Source organism: Eptesicus fuscus, chromosome 19 (assembly GCF_027574615.1).
Source record: "Eptesicus fuscus isolate TK198812 chromosome 19, DD_ASM_mEF_20220401, whole genome shotgun sequence".
NCBI lineage: Eukaryota > Metazoa > Chordata > Mammalia > Chiroptera > Vespertilionidae > Eptesicus > Eptesicus fuscus.
In genome coordinates, this window is record NC_072491.1 from 4,213,446 (window position 1) to 4,235,442 (window position 21,997).

At 51.2% G+C, this 21,997-nt stretch overlaps 1 protein-coding gene across 1 annotated transcript in view; it reads left to right on the plus strand.

The window, feature by feature from the left end:
- KCNQ3 (potassium voltage-gated channel subfamily Q member 3) overlaps nt 1–21,997 on the plus strand; it is a 160,340-nt gene that overhangs the window by 114,313 nt on the left and 24,030 nt on the right. The window contains exons 2-4 of the mRNA XM_028136320.2: nt 18,298–18,388; nt 19,996–20,122; nt 21,507–21,679. Of these exons, the coding sequence (XP_027992121.2) occupies nt 18,298–18,388; nt 19,996–20,122; nt 21,507–21,679 (391 nt within the window). The remainder of the gene's footprint in view (nt 1–18,297; nt 18,389–19,995; nt 20,123–21,506; nt 21,680–21,997) is intronic.

Below are 21,997 nucleotides of genomic sequence, written 5' to 3' on the forward strand. Positions count from 1 at the left end.
TATATATTCTGGACGCCTTCCCCTTCAATAGCTTCCTGCTATCTGCAAGGTAAATGCTCAGCTCCTGAACAGCACATACCAAGCTCCTCAGGACTTGGCCTTCATCTCCTGGCTTCCTCTCACAAATCACCTTTTTCTTTCTTCTTTGTCGGCCTCTGCTTCTGTTCTTGCACCTGAGGGGATACCCTGGCCTTCCAGACACCCCCGAGCTGGGATAGATACCTCTCTCCAGCTCTACCCCAAGATTACCCTGATCCTAACTGTGACCACAGTGAACTGAAAATGGTTCTTGTCTCACTTTCTGTCATAAAACAATCAAAATAAAAAGCTATATTTTTTTAGTGTTCACAGTATTTTAAACAGTTTTCTAAGTGTTTCCATGAAGGAATTCCTTTAAAACTCACAACGACTCCCTAAGACTAGATTGTGAGCTCCTTGAAAAAAAAGGATTGTTTTTTTATGCAATGATGTATCTCCTGTGGCTAACTCTGTGCCAGATGCATAATAGGTGCTCAATAAATATTTTGTCTTAATAAATGAATGACCAGTTGGATGGATAAGCGAATTATTCAGTGTAGTAGGGTATCCCTATGTTCCCGTTCTCAATAAAGTTATTCATTTGTAACGTTGAGGCCTGAATATTTGGGGCTCACTGAAAGAAAAAGCCCAGTGATTGAGAGACCCTGCAGCTCTGGTGCTAGATCCTGGCTCCACGCAGGTCCTCAGGCCGTTAGCCTGTGCTCTGTGACCAGCGGTGTGCTGGTCAGTATTGAATAACTTCTCTCAAAGCAAAGCCCTGATGTGTAGCATTGGCCACTTTCTGTGGTGTAAATACTCCCACCACCATACTCCGCTCTGGCTACTTTTGTATTTGACTCGGCCCATCCTTCTGAGAATGCTGAAGGTGTTTTTAAAGTTCTTTTCATTTAGGCACAATATTCTTCACTATTGCTTCTGCCTACACAGTGCAGCTTTTCCTCTCAGGCTCACATGGAGCAAGTGCTGCTGGGAATCCCACCCAGTCACTTCCTGATTGGCAAATGGGACAAACTGGTGGGTCCATTCTGTTTCTATCTTTACCGTAAATACTTGACTAATGCAGCCTCCTCCTGTAAGTTGTAAGCCCAGAGAGGGCAGGGACTGTGTCTGCTCTGTCCTTTTATTAATGCCAGCATGATGCTTGAGACAGTAGACACTCGGTAATGAGAACTAGCCTTCCCTTCCTTCCTTCCTTCCTTCCTTCCTTCCTTCCTTCCTTCGTCATTCCAGTTAATTGAATTACTATTATGTGGCAGATGCTGGGCAAAGCAGATTCTAACGGGCAGAGTGTTGTTGAAAGCTCAGAAAGGATCCGGATCCAGGTATTTGAGTTGAGCACGGAATGGAGATGAGTTCCTTTTCCAGCCACTTGCAAGAAGGAGTGTCCTATTCCCTTTGAGGCAAGTAGCCACCCTAAATCTAATTCTTACACTTTTCAGAGAGAGAGAGGGGGGGGGGGGCAGGATGAGAGAGCACGCCTTGGGTTTGGTTCTCCAGGGAGCAGCATGTTCCTGTGACTGACGGGTTGGTGTGTCAAACTCCACGTAACTGAGACCAAACGTAGGGAGCCAGTTCAGACTCGGGGGAGCGAGGAGGAATGTTCTTCAGAAGAGCATTGCCTCAAGTTCAAGGGCACGTAGATGCTTAGAGTCTCCACTGCCATCAGCTTGGGCCTGGGCTAGTCAATCCATAAAGTTAACTTTAAAAAAAAAAACTCATCCTATTTATCTTTGTGTGTGTGTGAATTTTAATTATGAGCTATCTATCACTTTCTGGAAGAATGCTAGAGTAAATTTTAAATCAATACGTTAAATCCATTTGGAAACAAAATATTCTGGAGCTGAGATTTGTTATCAGATTTTAATAATTTATTCCTTTTTGGTGTTTACCAACATTTATTCCACACCTGCCTTATGCCAGCCTGTTGGGCTGGCTCCACACCAAGGTGTCGAAGTAAGGTCCCTGCCCCCAGGAGCTTAGTCTCTCAAAGTGTGAATCTGCCGCACTTTGCCGGAATCCCTCAGGCTTATCAACAGTTCAGATGAACCCAGCCACACCCCAGGCATACAGTGCCAGTGTCTACAAGGGAGAGTCTCAAAATGTGCGTTTAGAATAAGTTCTCCTCCGGGGCATTCTCATGAGCACTGAAGGCTGATGTCATTCAGCGCAGAAAACACGATTGTGCTAGGCGGCATTTCGGCTTTCTCAGGGATCACAGTACTTTGGGAATCCTGCACTATAATTCCTTAAACACCATTGTTGCAATTAATACACATGATAGTCCTGTCTGACAAGAAGTACTAAGCTCAATATGTCTAAACTCAAATGTTACTCTAGCAAAACGGTGTGACTCATTGCGCTCTGAATCCACAGGCTCCAAATTGGTGCTTAGTAGGTTCTTAAAAATCCTTCCTTTCTTCCCTCCCGCCCCTCCCTTCCCCGTTCCCTCCCTCCTTCCTTCCTTCTGTGAGAAGTCCGTCAGTCATTATTGTCTACAGTTTCTCAGTAACCTGTTTTGTTGGATGTGTGAGTCCCCACATTGTGAACGGACAGACAGAATTAGCAAAGCACTTTCACACACAGTATGTCCTTGGACAAGACAACCAATAACCATCACTGGGCGTCCTCTCCTCACCTGTAAAACCGAGGAAACAGATTGGACTGGTTAGAGGTGTTCTTACTTTTTTTCTTTTTTGCAACAAAATCTTTTTTTTTCTTTTTTTAAATATATTTTTATTTATTTCAGAGCGGAAGGGGGAGAGAGATAGAAACATCAATGATGAGAGAGAATCTTTGATCTGCTGCCTCTTGCACGTCCCACACTGGGGATCAAGCCTGCAACCTGGGTGTGTGCCCTTGACCGGGAATCGAAACCGTGACCTCCTGGTTCATAGGTCCAGGCTCAACCACTGGGCCACGCTGGCTGGGCTTTTATTTTCTTTTTAATTAAATCTTGGGTTGAGCCACAATATCCACAGCAAATAAAAACTCCGCGCTCTGGTTAATGAGGATGTGGGGCAAGGGGCTCACTGCCTTCCTGTTTCTTGAACCAGGGTGACATCATCAGACTTGCACATAAACAGCTCACAGTGGCTGTTTATGAAAACTGGATGTGAGGCCTGGACTGCAGGCTCGGAGACCATTTATTCAGAGGCAGTTGCTGTGCGTGGGCTGAGAGGAGAGCAGGGAAGTTGTGAGGCTCCAGGGAAAACAGCGCTATGGCCTAGACACAGAGAGGAGGTGGGAGGCAGCCAGCCAGACCCCAGTGCGGACAGACAGCTGCCCACCTGGTCCAGTTAGGTCCCCAAGACAAGAGGATGAACTGAGAACTGACCCTCACCGTGGGATGAGCTCTGGGAAATGCACTCACTGTTGCCCTGGGCATGCACAGGGCAGAGCGTGCACAGAGCTGCTCACCCAACGTGACCCGAGACCTTGGCAGCCTCTGGCAGCGTGCCAGGCCTCCCCCCAGACCCACTGAATGGAGTCTGTACTTTGTAAGGTCCCGTGACTGCTGTGCACGGTGGAGTTCCAGAAAACTCCAGAAAGGAAACACGCTTCCAGAAAGATGAGTCTGCGTTCCATTCCCAGTTGTCCCATTTGCTGGCCTTGACCTTGGCCAAATCACATTCCTCCTCTGGATTTTCTCACCCACGGGTGGAGGCCACAATACCTCACAGAGAGTTGTATGGGGTGGAGGTGCCTCAGGTAGAGGTCAGCACCAAGGTTACTCTCAAGCAAAGGCCAATGTTCAAGAAAAGAAAGCTCAACAATCACACACACACACACAGGTCAGCACCAAGGTTAAGCAAAGGCCAATGTTCAAGAAAAGAAAGCTCAACAATCACACACACACACACACACACACAGGTCAGCACCAAGGTTACTCTCAAGTAAAGGCCAATGTCAAGAAAAGAAAGCTCAACAATATCACACACACACACACACACACACACACACACACAGGTCAGCACCAAGGTTACTCTCAAGTAAAGGCCAATGTCAAGAAAAGAAAGCTCAACAATATCACACACACACACACACACACACACACACACACACACACACACACACACACCATTCCTCTGTGGTCAAGGAAAGAGGAAAGGAAGTGAGCAGAGGCTGCTGGGCCCCCATTGCGCTTCTGGCACGGGTTTTTAATATTCTGTCTTCTCCAGTGAGGGATGCTTCCTATTTTCTGGGGGGCAAGGAAGCATTTTATTTTTAAATTGAGTATTTCCAGGAAGATTTCACCATTCCATGGTACATGGGGAGGACATGGACTTTGAAGTGAAACAGACCAGACTTGGACCGCATGTAGGTTATCAGCAGTGGATGAATGAGTGAAGCCGTTTTACTTATTTCCTCTGCACACTGTCTGGCCACTCTCCTGGGACTCTTCTCCCGCGGTGCGCTGGTAAATGTCTAACAGCCGATTCTGAGCGGGGTCAGGGCAGAGCCCCAGTTTGCCGCCTTTCCTGATTTCTATCATATAAATGATCCCACCATAGCCGATTTCAAACTACCAGCATGACATCACTGAACACAGGGAAGAAATACGCACCATTGTATTTCTACACTCTGACAGCCAAAGCCATAAGTAACCTCAAGGGCATAGAGAAGAGTGAGATGTAAAATAATTAGATAGTGATGAGTTCTGAGCCTTTGTCACCTTTGTTTTTAATGCAGTTTATTGTATTGTAAGTTAGTATACTTTAGCTTTGACGCCAGCTGTGTGTAACTGCGGCCTGAAAATGCCTGAGGGTTTAGCAGTGGCTGCCAGGAGTCCTGTGCTTGGCCCCGGCTCACCGCTGTTTAACACCAGCCTCACACTCTGTGCTGCCCTCTCTGTGCTGCGGGGAAGGACAGTGGCGAATAAGGGCTTCCTACGATGCAAATAACCGCATGACGGGCTGTGCTCTCTCCCTGCCAGAGGCTCCGCGATCACTCTGCTCGCACCCCGTGAGTGGAATTTTCACTTTCTTGGATGTGTATTAAGAGCGGTTTGTGTATTTGTCCCTTTCGCTGGGGTCTTTGCAAACAAAATTCTGAAACCCAGATGTCAGCTGACGTTCCCTGTCCTGGGAGATCCAAGTGGAACTGGCTGTGGCCCTGTGGCACCGCTGCTGGGAGCCGGCTCCCTTTTCAGGGACAATCGGTGGGTCCGAGCTGCCTGTCACTACTTCAGCCAATTGAGCAGAGACAGGGTGGAATCATATATGAGTGTTTATTCCAGTCCTGCCGGCAGCATGAGAGCAGCAGGTCATCCACAAAATTCCGCTCTGCAGCCCCGTAAGCCAGCTACTTATATTGGGTAGAAGGAAGAAGATTACATGGGAAGCAGGCAAAAGTGTATGCCAAGTGGGCAGTTAACAGGTCTGCAGATTTGCAAAGGCTGGGGGTCTTCAAAGGGCTGGCGGTATGCAAAGGGCTGGTGGCTGTTAATCTGTCCATGGTAATAGGCAGCTCCCTGATGGGGAGGGTGGGCTACATTTCCAGGTGAGCTCCCAGGTCCCACTGCCACTCCCAGCCAGGTTAGAATGTGCCTTCTTTAATCAGAATAAAACAATCACAGTTAGCAGAGCATGATTAGTATTTCCTACAATTATAGCTGGACCCCAATATTCTACTTCTGCCTGTCAGCTGGAGTGTGGTCAAGTTTGCCTGGGGTCCTCTGGCTGAGAAGTCCGGCTCAGACTTCATCCTGTGAAAGGGTCAGTGCTTCCCCACTGATGCCCGTGACATCCCAGACCTGGAACGCAGCCCTTTCTCCCCTCACGTCCTTTAGAATGTCACACACACACACACACACACACACACACACACACACACACACACGACAGTTGGGAATGGAGCAGACCTTCCTGAGCCTCAGGGCTATTGTTATTGCTGTCTTCGTTGTCATTGTTTTATATTCCCATGTGGTTCAGCCCTCGTTTCTGTATAAAGCTTCCCATCTTCCCTTTCTTCGTCCTCCAAGCCTGCAACTCTCCCACGAAATGCGGCTCCTCTCCCTAGATCATGAGTTTGTCATACAGAGACATGTCCCTCTTTGCGCTTTTTGGCATATTCTCAGAATCATCCTGTTTACTGATAACTACGGACCCTCATTCCCAAGTCTCCCCTTTGTCTTACATCAGGGTCCCCCAAATCCAACTAAGGTACAGCATATAATACAAGGGACAATTTTAGTAAAGACCCACGGTGGGTAGCTTCAAGCCGATCCCACAGGGAGCTCTGGAATGTGAGCCTGGGAAGCTGGCCTTCACCCTCCTCACCCCACCCATCAGTCATTGGCTAAGCCCCGCCCCCACAGATAAAGCCTTTCTCCTGGGCTGCTTCCTCCAGAGAATAGCAGGTCAAGCTCACTGGAGGCAGCAGCCCGGGGAACTGTTAAAGAGCCTTGGCTAGAGCATGGGCAGCGTCTGCTACAGTTTTTTCAGAGCAAAACAGAACTGCCCAAGGCTTTTGAAAACCTTTCTCTCTTTTTCCTTAATCATCTTGACAAAGAGGGTGATTTATTTCCCTCTGCTGGGAATGATATCACAGCCCCTGGATATTGTGTTGCCGTTGTGTGTGGGAGGTAGAGGATAGCCAGCCATCCTCAACCGGCCACCCAGATTTGCAAGGTCGTATTTGGAACCGATCGTATGTTCCCAAAACGCAGAGGTCGAAAGGACTTGGAGCCCCAGCCCATTCAGGGACTGATGAGGAGGGTCAGCAAGTCCCCTGCCATTCATAAAACGACTGTTCCCAGAGCGCTGGCCGGGCCCAGCCACTGTCTCCAGGTGCTGCAATCATCGAGAATGACATGTTCCACCCAGCCGGCGTGGCTCAGTGCTTGAGCGTCAACCTGTGAAACAGGAGGTCACAGTTCGATTCCTGGTCAGGGCACAGGCCCAGGTTAAGGGCTCGAGCCCCAGTAGGAGGCATGCAGGAGGTAGCCAATCAATGATTCTCTCTCATCATTGATGTTTCCATCTCTCTCTCTTCCTCTCCCTTCCTCTCCGAAATCAATAAAAATCTATGTAATTTAAAAAAAAGAAAGAAATAGGTGACAGGGAGGGGTCTCGATGCCCAGGGAGCTGTGCATTTTAGGGATTGTAGCTGAGAGGTGCTAGCCTGAGCGTTAATGAAGTAAAATGCTCTTAACCATCCTGGGCCACCACGAGGGCAGAACTGAATCTGGAGTCCACTCTGTACCTGGCACCGGGCTCGGTCCAGAGGAACTGCTCAGGGAACATGAATTGAGTGAAGGATGGAGTGCGTGCATGGAACATCCAGGAGCCTTGAGATATGAGCATGGATCTCAGGGAGACCAGGAAATTGCTAAGAACAATCAGCCATGATGGCCATTGTGTGTTCACTGCAGCTGGTGCCAGCCTTGATGAGAGCTCACTCTTTCTCTTTAATCACTCTCATTTTGGAAACGTGAAGCCACTAAATGTTTCCATTCTAGTGAGATTTCCAAAAGGAGAGAGAAAAAAATCTGGGGGGCGGGGGGGGGGATGGGGGAGGAGAACAGTGTGAGACCCAGATATTATGTTGCGTCTGGTCTGCCTTTGGCTCTCCAAAGAAACCCTGGAGCCACTGGTAGGAAAGTGCTCATGGGATCAGAAAATAGAAGGTGTTACACCTTAGGGTTTGGGTCTGAGAGGACCACTTTTTCTGTCTGAATGTGAAATGTCTCCAGGGCATGGGAAGAAAAGTAAGTAACCCGCCAGTTACACGCTGGCATTTTTCCCACGATCTGCAGCCTGAACTCACTAAAACGACGGGGCACTATGTGGGTGAGGGAGGTGAGTGTCTACTTGGGATGGTTTCAGACTTGCTCCTCTTTCTCCCAGAGCCTCTGTCCCCAACCAGCGGTCCAGAAAGCAGGACCTTAGCCCTTTGGTACATGGCTGTATTTCCTGTTAAAAGATGGAGTATCTTGTCCTAGCTGGTTTGGCTCAGTGGATAGAGTGTCGGCCTGTGCACTAAAGGGTCCTGGGTTCAAATCTGGTCAGGGGCACATGCCCCGGTTTCGGACTCGACCCCTAGTGTGGTGCTTGCATGAGGCAGCCACTCAATGATTCTCTCTCACCACTGACGTTTCTCTCTCTCCCTTTCCTTTCCTCTCTGAATCAATAAAATATATTTTAGAAACAGATGGAGTATCTTGCGGGAAGCCATCCAGCTCACAAGAAAGAGAATCGGGATTCCAAGCCAGGTCGTCGTAAATAGGGGCGCCTGTCTGGGTGAGTCAGGCACAAAGGGGAGCGGGTTCCCGAATCCCAGCGCCTGGCTCTCATCACGCGGCTCGCCCAGGGGAGCCCCGGAAGCTCAGATCCATGAAAACACAGGACTTTTGTTCCTGGGAAATGAAAGATGGGAAATGTGTAGAGCAAGCCTGTCAAACTCAAAGGCTAACACGGGCCAAATAAATGAGGCATGCAGGTGTAGAGATTCAGACAAACTCGGGGCTCTAACAGCTTCAGTAGGAATGGAAGGGCTTAGGCTAAAAAGGAAGCATGGACCCATAGTTCAGTGCTGGGGCCCTGCTGGTGCTGGGGACATAGGCTCCGCCCCGCCCCTCCAACACACGCGGAGTCATGTCCTCACACCTTGTCTGTTAAAGGCTTTGTCCTAAAGGACTCGGCTGTAAGGCAGTTTTATCTACCTGTTTCATCCGCGCTAAATGCTTATGTGGCCCCATTGTAACATCTCTGAAATGAGGATGTGACGTACAATCAGTGACTGTAATAATTTAATTGGCAGTTTCACTTCCTTAGTAGTTTATACAGTGATGAGTCTTACAATTAATTGTGTCAGAGAGATAATGAAATGTTATAGGATTTCTTGGTAGAGTTACCCAAAGATGATTTATGTTTGATGGATTCCGAATGTATTGGAATAATGACAGCTGCTTCCAGTTATTGAGAATGTACAAATTCCCAGGCACTGGGTTTGATGGACTAATACAAAACAACAGTCATATTAATCATAATAACGATTGCCGCAGGATTTAGCCATTCCTTTATGAGTGCCGTGAGATGAAAAGGGTTAAAAATCTCTAGTTTAAATAGTCAAACCTGCACCTCTATTGCACACCTGTGGCTCTGTAGGTTGGTGTGTGGATCCGAGAGCGATGGGTAGAGATCAAGATACAGGTAGAGGTTTCCGTGTGCTTATTGATGAGTACCGTTCTCTTACCTCATTTCAAGAACGTGGATTTTTTTTTTTTTTTACAGAGAGGAAGGGAGAGGGATAGAAAGCTAGAAACATCGATGAGAGAGAAACATCAACCAGCTGCCTCCTGCACGCCCCCTACAGGGGATGTGCCCGCAACCAATGTATATGCCCTTGACCGGAATCGAACCCGGGACCCTTCAGTCCACAGACCGATGCTCTATCCACAGAGCCAAACCGGTTTTGGCAAGAACGTGGATTTTTTTAAAGAAATTTGATTTTTGCTCTATACCAGGGGTGGGGTACCTTTTTTTTTTTTTTTTTTTTTTTTTGCTTAGGGTCACTTGGATATTTATAACATCATTCCTGGGCCATACAAAGTTATCAACTTAAAAATTAGCCTGCTATATTTGGTCAAACATTTAACTCACCCCAGACCACATGATTTCAAGGGCCTTATGGGGCCCGAGGGCTGGCTATTCCCCACCCTGCTCTACATAGTTGTCTGTCAGTATCTGTGGGAGGTTGTCTTAGGGACCCTGTGGATCCCAAAACCCAGGATCCCTTATTTAACATGGTGTGGTATCTGCATATAACCTACACACAACCTCCTGTGTACTTTAAACCATCTCTAGAGTACTTACTATACCTAATACAGTGTAAATATTATGTAAACTAGAAGCCCGGTGCACAAAATTCACCATGCACAGCGATGAAAGCTGATAGGGGCCTTCTGGCTGCTGACCGGGGCCTCCCTTCCCCGGCTGCCAGCTGCCGGCTGGGGCCTTCCTTCATTCTGCACCACCCCCTGGTGGTCAGCGCATGTTATAACGAGCGATCGGTCTACCGGTCACACTCCCATGGGGCCAATTTGCATATTAGGCTTTTATATATATAGATAGTTGTAGTAGTATATTGTTTAGGGAATAAAGCCAAGAAAAAGTGTGTACATGTTCATTACAGACACAGCCATTGTAGGCCTAACTACACAGGGCCCGTCAGCAGCAACCTAACTTTTTTTTCTCCTCCGATATTTTCAGTTCTTGGTTGGTTGGATTTGTGGATGGGGAACCCGAGATCCAGAGGGAAACTATACTATTAAAGGCAAATTTTTTTACACTCCTCAGTGAGCATAAGATGGGAAGGAAAGGGGTAAGAAACTCACATCTGATGAACACCTGCTTTTCTCCAGAACCCTAGGCAGTTCACACACTTGGTTCTCTTTGAATCCACATGGTCATCCTGGTACAGTTGTAATTAACTGGTTATTAATAGCAGGAAAGGAGCAAAGGGAAGGCCAGATATTATAGGCATGTCATGGGGCAGCTTTGCCTGGAAGCTACAGCTTTACACTCCCCAGGGAGCCACTGGTCCATTCCCCGATCACTCGGGGAAGGTACCAGAGAGGGAGGAGAATAGACTCACTCACAGTAAAGTTGGGGTGACTCCTGGAAGGTATTTGTCTGTCATTCATACCTGGGAGCAGGTCATTGTCCAGAATGGGTGTGGCCACTGCAAGGGCATGAAATTTGGGATATTTTGTCTCGTAAACAAAGGAGTCCACTCTCTCTCTTATGCTCTTGGTTGACGCCTGGCTTGTGGCGCTCCCACGCTCCTGCTCTCCTGCATTCGCCCACATGGTTCATGGCCATGTGGACCCCACACACACAGTGGACTCAGGGACTGCAATTAGCCCAACGCTGAACTGGACCTGGCTACAACATGGAGTGGAAACGCTGGACCCTGGCTTTGCTCCAGCTCTACTGAAGCCCCAGTTATACTTCTTCAATGACTGGACTAAGGGAAATGGGACTGTGGAATCCAAGGGATGTAATTCCATGCAAATAAAAATCACTCACCTTCCCGTGAGAGTCTCAGAAAATTCCTTTTCTCGAGATATTATAAGGACTTACCCCCCAGCACTCAGTGGGGACGGGGAATCCCCCAACTACGCAGATAAGAGTCCCATGAGGTAGATTTAGAGGATCCCTTTATTCCACAGGTAGGGGGAATCAGTGACTATCTACTTAAAGAGAATCTGCTGAAAATGGGAACCAAAACTTCATACCAACAGTGGAGAAAAGTATGAGTACTTTATCACACACACACCAAAAAAAAAATGTTATTCAAATGTTTATTGTATCTCATAGGCAGCAAAATGTAGGTTTTAATTGCAACAATGCTCTGCTTGTTAGCAGGAACAAAGACTGAATCAAGGGCTAATTTGGGGATATATTTTCTATGCCGAAATTACATGATAACGCAACAGGACCTCACATTTCATTTTCTCAACATTCAGGAGGAGGATTGTCTGATACTTTTAATCCTTTGGAGCATCAATCGATTTGTCTTTAGTTGTTCCAGGAGTATTGTCCCTTGTTAATGGCTTTGGTGTGTTTAGCACAGCTCTCCATCCTCATACCCATCAACTTTATGAAACCCTGAATCTATTGTAACTCTGCCTTTCAACTTTGGAAATGGTTCACATTGTACTGTTAGGTGCTGTACCCGATGGGGAAGGCAGAGACTGGCCTGCAAAACCAGGCACAGGGAGGACAGAGGCTGCTGTGAAATCGTCAAGGATGTTTGCACGGAGACCTCTTCAGAGGAGTGATTTCTGGTTATAAGGACTTGTGCTGTGCTGTGCAATCTCTTAGCAACAAAGACGGGGGTAACGACTAAGAGAACGAAAGTCCTTTGATTTGTCACTCCTGTGTTATCAATGAGAAACGGGGGTTCAGAAAAATAAACCTGCCCGAGGCCATCTGGTTTCTGGGTGGTGAGCCCCGATTCGGATCCTGGCTAACTAGTGTTAGTTATCTGTTACTGCACACAAACTACCACAAAACTTAGTGGCTTAACACAGCACACATTCGTTATCTCAGTTTCTGGGCATCAGGAATCCCGGCATGGCTTATCTGGGCCTCATGCTCAGGTAGCTCACAGAGGCTACTATGAAGGTGTCAGCCAGGGCTGGGGGCTCATCTGAAGGCCCGACTGGGGAAGGATTCTCTTCCAAACCCCCTTTTATGGTTGCGGGGAGAATTTGGTTCCTTAGGGCTGTGGGACTGAGAGTCTTCATTCCTTGCTGGCTGTTGGCTGAAAGTCCCATACCATGTGGGCCTCTCTAACGTGGCAGCTTGCTTCATCAAAGCCAGCAAGAGAGAGTCCACCAGCAAGATGGCAGTCAGTCTTTTGTTACCTAATCGCAGAAGTAATATCCCTATTTTACTTCTTTCTATTGGTTAGAAACTCATCACAGGTCCCAGCCACCTTTCCTCAGGGGTAATTAACTACACGTGTGAATTGTGGGAGGGGTCCCTGGAGACCATCTTAAAGCCTTGCTACAATTAGATCCCCAAACCTTTCCTCTTTTTCTTTGTGGTACTGTTATGAGAAGAACACGGCAGATGCTTGCAACACGAAGAAGATGCTCAAAACACAACCTCCCATCACTTTATAGCACCTGCTCTCTTAGGAAGCAGTTTTTACATGTTGAACAAAAATGCTATGTTGGTAACCAGCTTTGCAGAAAGGGCGGTCCCCAGGATGGAAGCACGCTGCCCAGGATGAGTTGGATGCCATTCTCAGGGAGAGGGGGTTGGGGACCAGACTGACCTCAACATCTCAGGATGTGTCAGAGATATGGCTTGTTCCAGAGGAAAAACGAAACATCCAGAGATGGCCTATTTCTCTCCATGTGTTTGGCCCAGATCCCAGTGTGTCTGCCACTCAGCCTGGCCCTGGTGTCCTGCTGGAGTAGGAAGATGGACCTACTGGCGTCTGTCTCTAGCCCTCAGGGAGAAGAGAATGTGACCTGCCAGAGCTGCAATAGCCTCACCTCTATCTGGAAGTGTCTGATGAAGACGGGTGCTGGGGCTCAGGGACGGGGTGGGGGTGGCTGCAGTGTTAATGGGACTGTTGTGTATTTCAGCTGAGGCTCTTGCTAGTGTGGAGGCGGTCAGAGGCACGGAACAGAGGAGTGGGTCCGGAGAGGCTGGTAACCCTGGCAGAGGCCTTCACCTTTCCCACGCCACCCAAACGTAACGGTGGCCTTCTGGAGGCTGCATGGGTCCGAGGACAGTGAGAAGCAGCCCTGCAGAAGCAGCCACATGGGACTCAGACTGGTATAGCTGGTGCAGTGCATCATGGGACTCAGCATCCAGCTAGGGCCTCATCCCATTTTTAGTTGATCTGCCCATTCTGAATAAGGAACCCATGTCTGATGGAATGGCAACACGTTCCTTCAACCACGTGGGACTCAGTCATCGGCCTGACCCACTGGAGCTGAAGTTCACTCCTGCGGTGGCTAGCAGGTCATCGCTAGCAGATACTGGCCTGTGAGCGGCACCAGGCCCGTGGTACAGAGTCTGTGAGCATTGTCTGTCTCTTTAACTTCTCACAACAGCCCTGAATTGGGAGCCACTGTCATTTCCCTTTACAGATGAGGAAACAGGCCCCGGGTGGTGAGTGACAGCCGAGAAGGGAACTCCAGCCTGTTTGTCTTAGAAAGCTCTTCCGGGCCTTCTCACCAGCCCTGGAAGCCACAGGAACTGCCCCGATGGCCTTTGGGTCATGTGACTCAGTCCCCTCCTGTCACAGACAGACACTGAGGCCTGGGAAGAGGTAGATGTGAGCTGTGAGCTTCTTCAGCCAGTCCCTTGGGCTGTGCGCTGTGATTCCCAGAAGCCCTCGGGCTGACTCGGGGAATAAGGAGATCGCCGGCACACAGTGGGTGCTTTACCCCTGGGGCATTTTGGATGGGGAGCCGTAGCCTTCGTCTCCTGCTTGAGACCAGAGACCAGCGGTGGTGCCTGAGGATCAGGACAGTGGGCTAAGGATGACGTCAGCAACACCTGCTCTGTTAGGGGCTTCCGTCTGCCTTCGCCTGGCTAGGGAGAGATTGCACACATCCACGTTCAAACAGAGGTTTGACAGCTCTGCTTCTTGTCCCGGCCCCTGGACCTTCCACTTGAGACACCAAGAGCAGCGACAGAGGGGCTTCCTGTGTCCATTTCCTCCCGCCCTCTGCCCTCGGCCTGGGCGGAAGAGGGCAGAGGAAGGGAGGCTGGAAGCATGTAGGAGACTGAAGGTGTCTGCTGTAAGGGCATGTCTGAGACCCCTGACCCTGACTGGCTCATTTGCCAGACAGAGATCCCTGCAGACAGAACGCAGCTGTTGGCTCAGCCCAGGACTCCACCCATAAGCCCTGGCTTACTCCTGCAGGTCCTGGGGGGGAAGAGGGGTGGCGGGTGGAGAGGGCTGGGCAAGGAGCAGAGGAAGGGGGAGAGAAGAGAGAAGAAGGGGGCAGAGGAGCAGAAAAGAAGTTAGGGGAGGGCACAGTGACAGAAAAGTGGGGTGAACCACTGAGAAGGAAACCGCCATGTCAGAGGAAGAAAAGCATGAGGGAGACATGGAGAGCTGGAGAGTCAGGACAGGCGAAGGGAGGACTGCCCAGCCACACAAACCTGGCTTCCCCCCCTGGCATCAAGTTCAAGTTAAAGAGTAAATTGAAATATGCAAGAGGCCCCAAAGCGTTTCCTCTTCTCAGGTGCAGGAACTTCCTGGATGCGTTTGGCTTTATAAATAAATGATGGTTCTCAAATCTCAGAAAGCGGCTCCCTGAGGTGGCTGGTGCTTTGCCTTCTTGATGGGCAAGGAAATGCGAAGCTCGGCCAGGGGCCTGGCGTTTGCTGCCCCCCGCTGGCCAAAGCCCGGCTCTGCTCCCTCCCTCCGATGGGAACCGGCTGAACCTGCGCTTTGGCGATTGGTTAATAAGGCTCAATTGTTGCCTCTGCTGGCTCTCTGGTCCCAGACTATTAGCTCGGAAAGGGATTGAGGTCCCCAGGCCCGACCACTGCCCTAAGCTTTAGACTTGAACTTCGGTCAGCCTACTGGCTCTTTCCACTTGGCCTCAAACTCGCAGGTCCGTGGTGTGGTACATCTTTCAGTCCTGCTGGCTCTGTGCACATGCTCCTGATGTCGGGACCAGCACGTGTCCACCCTGTCACCCACCCCCCAAGACCTTACAGCTGCTCCTCTTGCTCAGCCTCTGCGCGCCATTCGTCACAGATCCTGCCAAGACCTCCTGGACCCTCGTTCACTCTCATGGGACCCTTGTCATCTCGCCAGTCAGCCCTCACCCTCTCATCCACCCGTGTCAACAGCTTCCCGAAGCTGTCCTGGCATGGGGCAGACCTTGTGGATATAGATCAGGAGTGGGGAATCTTTTTTCTGCCCAAGGCCATTTGGATATTTACAACATCATTTCCCGGCCATACAAAATTACCAACTTAAAAATTAGCCTGCTGGCCCAGCCCGCGTGGCTCAGTGGTTGAGCGTCCACCTATGAACGGTTTGATTCCCGGTCAGGGCACATGCCCGGGTTGCGGGCTCAATCCCCAGTGTGGGGCGTGCAGGAGGCAGCCAATCAATGGTTCTCTCTCATCATTGATATTTCTATCTCCCTCGCCCTCTCCCTTCCTCTCTGAAATGAATAAAAATATGTTTTTAAAAAATTAGCCTGCTGTATTTGGTCAAACATTTAATGAGCTCACCCCTGATGCCTTCCCAGACCAAATGATTTCTCGGGCCTTACACGGCCCGCAGGTCCGACGTTCCCGATGATACCGACAGCGATGTAAGGGAAAGGTACAGAGGCAGATGATATGGGCATGGACAGGGAGCTATGTATATTTAAAGATCTTCTACTGAATAAAGCCCAAACCCTTCCCTCGGCCTACAGAGCCCTTCCCATCCCCTCTGCCTTGTCTCTCCAGAACCACCTTACATCCTTTGCCTGTGATTCCAACAGCAGGGCAATGGCTCATCTCAGAAGTCATTTCTCTCCATTCTCTAAACATGGTTCTTAGTAAGTGCCAGACTTTGAGACAGTCGCTGGGGTTCAGAGAGAAACCAGACAGTGTCCGCCCTCAGGGAGTGGAGTCTCAGAGACCGAACACACAAGTGCAGCCCAGACACGATCTGATGACTGGGTGGGGGTTACCGTGCTCTGCAAACACTGGATGCACTTGGCACGGAGTCCCGTTCCACGCTGTTAGTTTTCCATGGCTGCGCAACAGTTAGTGGCTTATCAGCAACACACGTTTGTTTACTGTCTCGCGGTTTCCATAGGTTGGGAGTCTGGGCACAGCTTCACCGAGTGCTCAGCTTGGGGCTGGGTGAGGTTCCTTTCTACAGCTTGGGCGTTCTCCTCCAAGCTCACCCGGTCGGTCGGTCGTGGGTCTCACTTACATGCTGGCTGTCAGCTGGGGGCTTCTCTCGGGTCCTAGAAGCCACCACCGTTTCTTGCCTTGCCGCTCTCCAGCCCCTTCGCAGCATAGCAGCTCACTCCAAGGCCAGCAGGAAACGCGCTCGCTCCATCCTGCTCAGATGGAGTCTTACCTAAAGGAACATCGACACAGGCGCGTCTGTCTCATTGCCTTTGCTGCATAACGAAGCCTAATTGAGGGAGTGACCGCCAATCCTTTTTGCACTGTTCTGTTAGAAGCAAGTCAGAAGTGCCGCCTGCACCCACGGAGGGGGAGTGTGCCAGGGCATGACTCACTGGGAGCAGCCTTGGGGCAGGCCCACCGCACGCGCCTCGTGGGATCTCCCCGAGGGTTACATACACTCTGGATGCGGAGCGGAGGTAGAATCTCCCTGAATGAGGTCAGCTGTGGGACTCGGAGTGCTTCTCTCTCCCCAGCCACGGGCTTCAGCTCCGTGTTCAATGCCGACTCAAGACAAAGCCACTCCCGCAGGCTGTGGTTGACGGGCTGCGTTGCAGGACCACAAACCTAACATTTTAGCTGTTCTTGTTCTTAAAAACCCTCCAACACGTAGTGAGGCATGGCCTCTCTCATCATTCCCAGCCCTGAAGACCAACTCCCACTCCAATTTCTTTTTTTTTTTTAAGCAAATTTTATTGATTTGAGAGAGAGAGAAACATTGATTTGATGTTCCACTTACTAATACATTCATTGGTTGCTCCTTGTACGTGCCCTGACCAGGTATCGAACCTGCAACCTTGGCGTATCGGGACAACACTAACCGACTGAGCCACCCGGCCAGGGCCCTCTCCGGTTTCTTCGTTTGTGTGGCTGAGGAGGTTAGCAGTCTCGTGTCGTTAGGGTTGCAACTTCCACCTCATCTGGCTCCGTACACGGTTTCACTAGACAACAGGGGTCCCGCCCTGCAAGGGACTCTGGTGCCAGGTGTTGGGATGGCGTCCTGCCTCACTCAGTGTGGCGGCTCCTGTTCGTCCAGCCCAGTGGTCAGCAAACCGCGGCTCGAGAGCCACATGCGGCTCTTTGGCCCCTTGAGTGTGGCTCTTCCACAAAATACCACGGCCTGGGCGGGTCTGTTTTGAAGAAGTGGCGTTAGAAGAAGTTTAAGTTTAAAAAATTTGGCGCTCAAAAGAAATTTCGATCGTTGTACTGTTGATATTTGGCTCTGTTGACTAACGAGTTTGCCGACCACTGGACTAGCAAGGAGAACGCTCGGCAATCCACAAACCATTCTGAAGATCCCCAATGGAAAGAGGTTACTTCCTTGAGCGCCTACTGGCTGAAAAAGCAAAACAAACAGAAAGGAAACTGTACTGAGACGTGGTGATGGAGGCCGTCGCGGGGTGGATCACGTTCTGGAAGGAGTTTGCGTTTTCCTTACCCTGAGAACTTTTTCATATATTTTAACGCCACAGTCCTGTACGAGCAGGACATGTCATTCATGTATTCACATTCCTGGTGGTTTACTAAAGCGTGTGAAGACCTTTGGTCTTCGGGGGGTCTGCAGCCCCCGGGGTTGGGACCAGGTGATCTAGTGTGAGTTCCAGCTAACTAACTAACCAACCGATGCCACTAACGAGCTGGTAAAGCAGAAGTCTGCACAGGCTTGCCTTCTTTAACTGGAATATTAACCCTACCCGCCTTTCAGTTTGTTCCGAGGTTAAGTGGACTAACACGACACATGCTCATGCCCAATGGAGGTTGTGGCGTCATCCCACTGTCTGTCCCCTTGCCCCGCCCAGCCTCGGAGCAAGCCGGGACTCGGCGCTGCCTTAGACTCCGTCTCTTTCCCTCCCAGGTTCCTGATCGTCCTGGGGTGCTTGATCCTGGCCGTGCTGACCACGTTCAAGGAGTACGAGACGGTCTCGGGGGACTGGCTTCTGCTGCTGGTGAGATCGCGGACCCGCCACAGCGCTGCGTTTCTGGTTGGACTTTCACGGCCAAGGCCAGGAGGCTGCCCTTGGGTGCAATTGTGCCCAGTTGGTTTGGGCTTCCTGGGGTCTCTGGCCAAGCCCAGGCCCACGAGAGAGCAGTGCCTGGATCACGTGGTCAGGGCTGCCAGGGGCACGGGCGGGGTGGGGAGTGCCATTTGCTATTCTAGATCAGATATAACCAACGCACCATTAAATTCTAAGCTACAGCTCCCTGTCCCCTGAAAGTTAGCACAGAGGCATATTCCATTCCGAATAAAACAATCCACCCTGCCTCTGCTTTCCTTCCTAAACCTGAGGGTCTCTAACCCTGCTCAAGGCCAAGTACTAAACCCCGTTCCCACATAAGCTTACCTCCCCCCACGGCCCCTGCCTGTTTTCCTTTCGGTTGCCCGTCAGGGTGTGGGAGAGAGAGAGGGGCCTAGCGTTCTTCGGCAAGTTGCCTAATGTCCCTGACTCCGATTCCTCACGTCCTGGCCTGAAATATGTTCAAATAGCAGGTGGGCAGCCATGCCGACGGGCTGGGAGCAGCCTCCTCTGCTCCGGGCAGAGGCCCCAAGAGGGCCCTGCTCCTTGGAGTGACCACACCTTGCTGGATGCGGGCTCAGCCCACCTCTTCAGGGAGCGGGTGCCAGCCCCCCATTAGGGTTCACAAAGGAGCAGAAGCTCTGCCTGGTGCTCACTTGCCATCCTTGGCTCCGAAGCCAGCAGATTCCTTCTGAGAACAGGTGTTTCCGATCCACGCACCGGAGCTGAGCTGAGACCTGAGCGGGTGGACCCTGAGCGACTGTCTCCTTCCAGGGACTAGGTTTCTGGGGTCACCGTGGAGCAGCCGCTCCCCAGGGCCCCCAGAGACCACCAAAGAGAGAGGGAGGCAGAGCTGTCCTATCTGATCAAAGGGAGGTGCAGGGGGGAACGGGCCCCACCCAGTGACCCCGGAGGTGGCTTGGGGCTTACGACGTGGGCTCCGAGCCAGGTTCCTAGCCTGGGCTGCTGCTTTGCCACCGCGTAGCCTTGAGAAACTCGCCTCCCTGTTCCTTGCCGTGGCTTTTCAAAGCGTAAAATGAAGATGATATTACGGAACACTGTCTGGCTGGTGCCTGGCCCAGGAGCCGGGCCCAGGGACACTGGCACAGTTAGCAACCAGGGACCTGGCACTGGGTGTGATTCGCAGACGGGTTCATTGACACCTCTTTTCTACACAGCTGCACTTATTAGGGGCACTGAATACATTAGAGGTTGTTTGTTTGTTTGTTTTTAAAAATAATCCTTTGGAGCAGAAATATAGAAAAAAGGCCCGGCAGCATGGCTCAGTGGTTGAGCTTCGACCCATGAACCAAGAGGTTGAGCTTCGACCCATGAACCAAGAGGTTGAGCTTCGACCCATGAACCAAGAGGTCGCTGGTTCGATTTCCAGTCAGGGCGTATGCCCGGGTTGCAGGCTCAATCCCCAGTAGGGACCCGTTCTCTCCCCTCCACCGCAAGCAGCGACCGCTGCAGCCACTGCGGGTTCCCGAGGCCTGGGCCCTGGTCAATCCGTGTCTCCGCTTATTTCTTCAACACAGGAAACGTTCGCGATTTTCGTCTTTGGAGCCGAGTTTGCTCTGAGGATCTGGGCCGCTGGCTGTTGCTGCCGCTACAAAGGCTGGCGGGGGCGGCTGAAGTTTGCCAGGAAGCCCCTGTGCATGTTGGGTAAGCCCACCCCTGAGCCACCCGGCTAAGTCCCCTTTCCACACTCTTCTCCTGGGGACGCCTGGGCTCTGCTGAGGCCAGCCCCGCCTGCCCCCCCCCCCCCCCCCCCCCACATCTCCACGAGCTCCCCCGGCTGCTGAATGCCCCTCTGTGCCTCCTCCTCCTCATGATTCCACAAAGCAGTGATTGTTCCTGGGCGAGGGGGCACTCTTGGCATTTGGACTTGGAAGGAGCCAGCCCCTTGCAGGCTGTTGAGCATCCCAGTCCCTAGAGCGTAGCACCCAGTCATTCCTGCATATCTGGACTGATGGGGTGGGGTGGGAGGAGAGACGCCACTGCAGGCTGAGAATTGCCTCTATCGGACCCCGTTGTGCCCATTTTCCAGAGGTGGGGACTGAGGCTCACGGAGCTGAGTCATGTTCCAGTCACACAGCATATTCCAGTGATGGCGAACCTATGACACGCGTGCCAGCACTGACACGCGTAGCCATTTCTGATGACACGCGACCGCTGAGGCGGCCGCATGCCGAGGATGAAACATTTGCTGCTCCTGAGGATGAAACATTTGCGAAATAATGTTTTTTCCTCAAAGTGACACACTACCTGAATTATGCTCAGTTTTTTGGCGAAGTTTGACACACCAAGCTCAAAAGGTTGCCCATCACTGGCATATTCCATCCTAACACCCAGGTCTGGATGAACCTAGCACCTACGTGCGCCCCCCTTCCCCCATGTTGCTCTGTCTTGAGCCAAGAGTGGCTCTGAGGAGGTGTCCGTGGGCCCTTCATTCGGGTGCGGGCATTCTGATAGCAGAGACGGTGAGAGCTGTCACTCTCCCCGCTGGTGCAGCACAGGCCCATAAGTTCCGTCTGAACATCCTGCTAAAGTCATAGCGGGACAAGACCAAGTCTGCCCACAGTGAACATAGAACACGGAATCCCAGGGGTGGTTCAAGTGTCAGAATATAGAACGTCGGGGCCGAAGGCCAGCCAAAGCCTTTGGTCCAACATGCCCTCCTGTCTGATGTCCCAGTCCCCTTCGCAGCGGCCTCCAGCTGGTCACGCAGACTGCTTGCATACTTCCAGTCATGGGGTGCTCACTCCCTATCAAGGAGTTTATTCACCTTAACTCCTCTGACCAGATATTTTGAGTTCAGCCATTCTGTTCCCCCTCTCCATTCTAGTAGATTCTCCTTGTCAGGAAAATGTGGCTTCAACCACACCTTACTAGCGGGTCCCATGTTCTGTCCCAGGAGACTGACTCCACTTCCCACGTGTGGTCGATTCACGATTGCCCACGGCAGTGCTGGGCACTCTCTCTGTGGCGGCTCCGTTGCAGCCCGGACAGCTCTGGTCACCGGCCCTTTGTCTGTGCTCTCTCCCAGACATCTTCGTGCTGATTGCCTCTGTGCCCGTGGTCGCCGTGGGCAACCAGGGCAATGTCCTGGCCACGTCGCTGCGGAGCCTGCGCTTCCTGCAGATCCTGCGCATGCTGCGGATGGACCGCAGGGGCGGCACCTGGAAGCTCCTGGGCTCGGCCATCTGCGCCCACAGCAAAGTAGGTGCCACAGACAGGCCACGTGGACTCTCACGCCCGAGGCCTTCCAGGGCATGCCCTCCAGTAGGGTGTCCCCAGAGGGGGGTATTCTGCCACCACTGGTGATGACAAGGAGAAGGAGCGCGGGGGGGGGGGGGGCGGGGGGGGCAGAAGGAGGTGGGCTATGGGGAACTGAAGCAGGTAGACCTGGGCTCAGGGCTCAGCTCCACCAGAAACATGACCTGTCATTCAACCCTGTTTGACGCGCAGTTTCCTCATTCCTCAGGCAGGGCTCCTAAGGCCTCTGCCTCTGGGCTGTGAGAGGGTGACCGGAGCTAA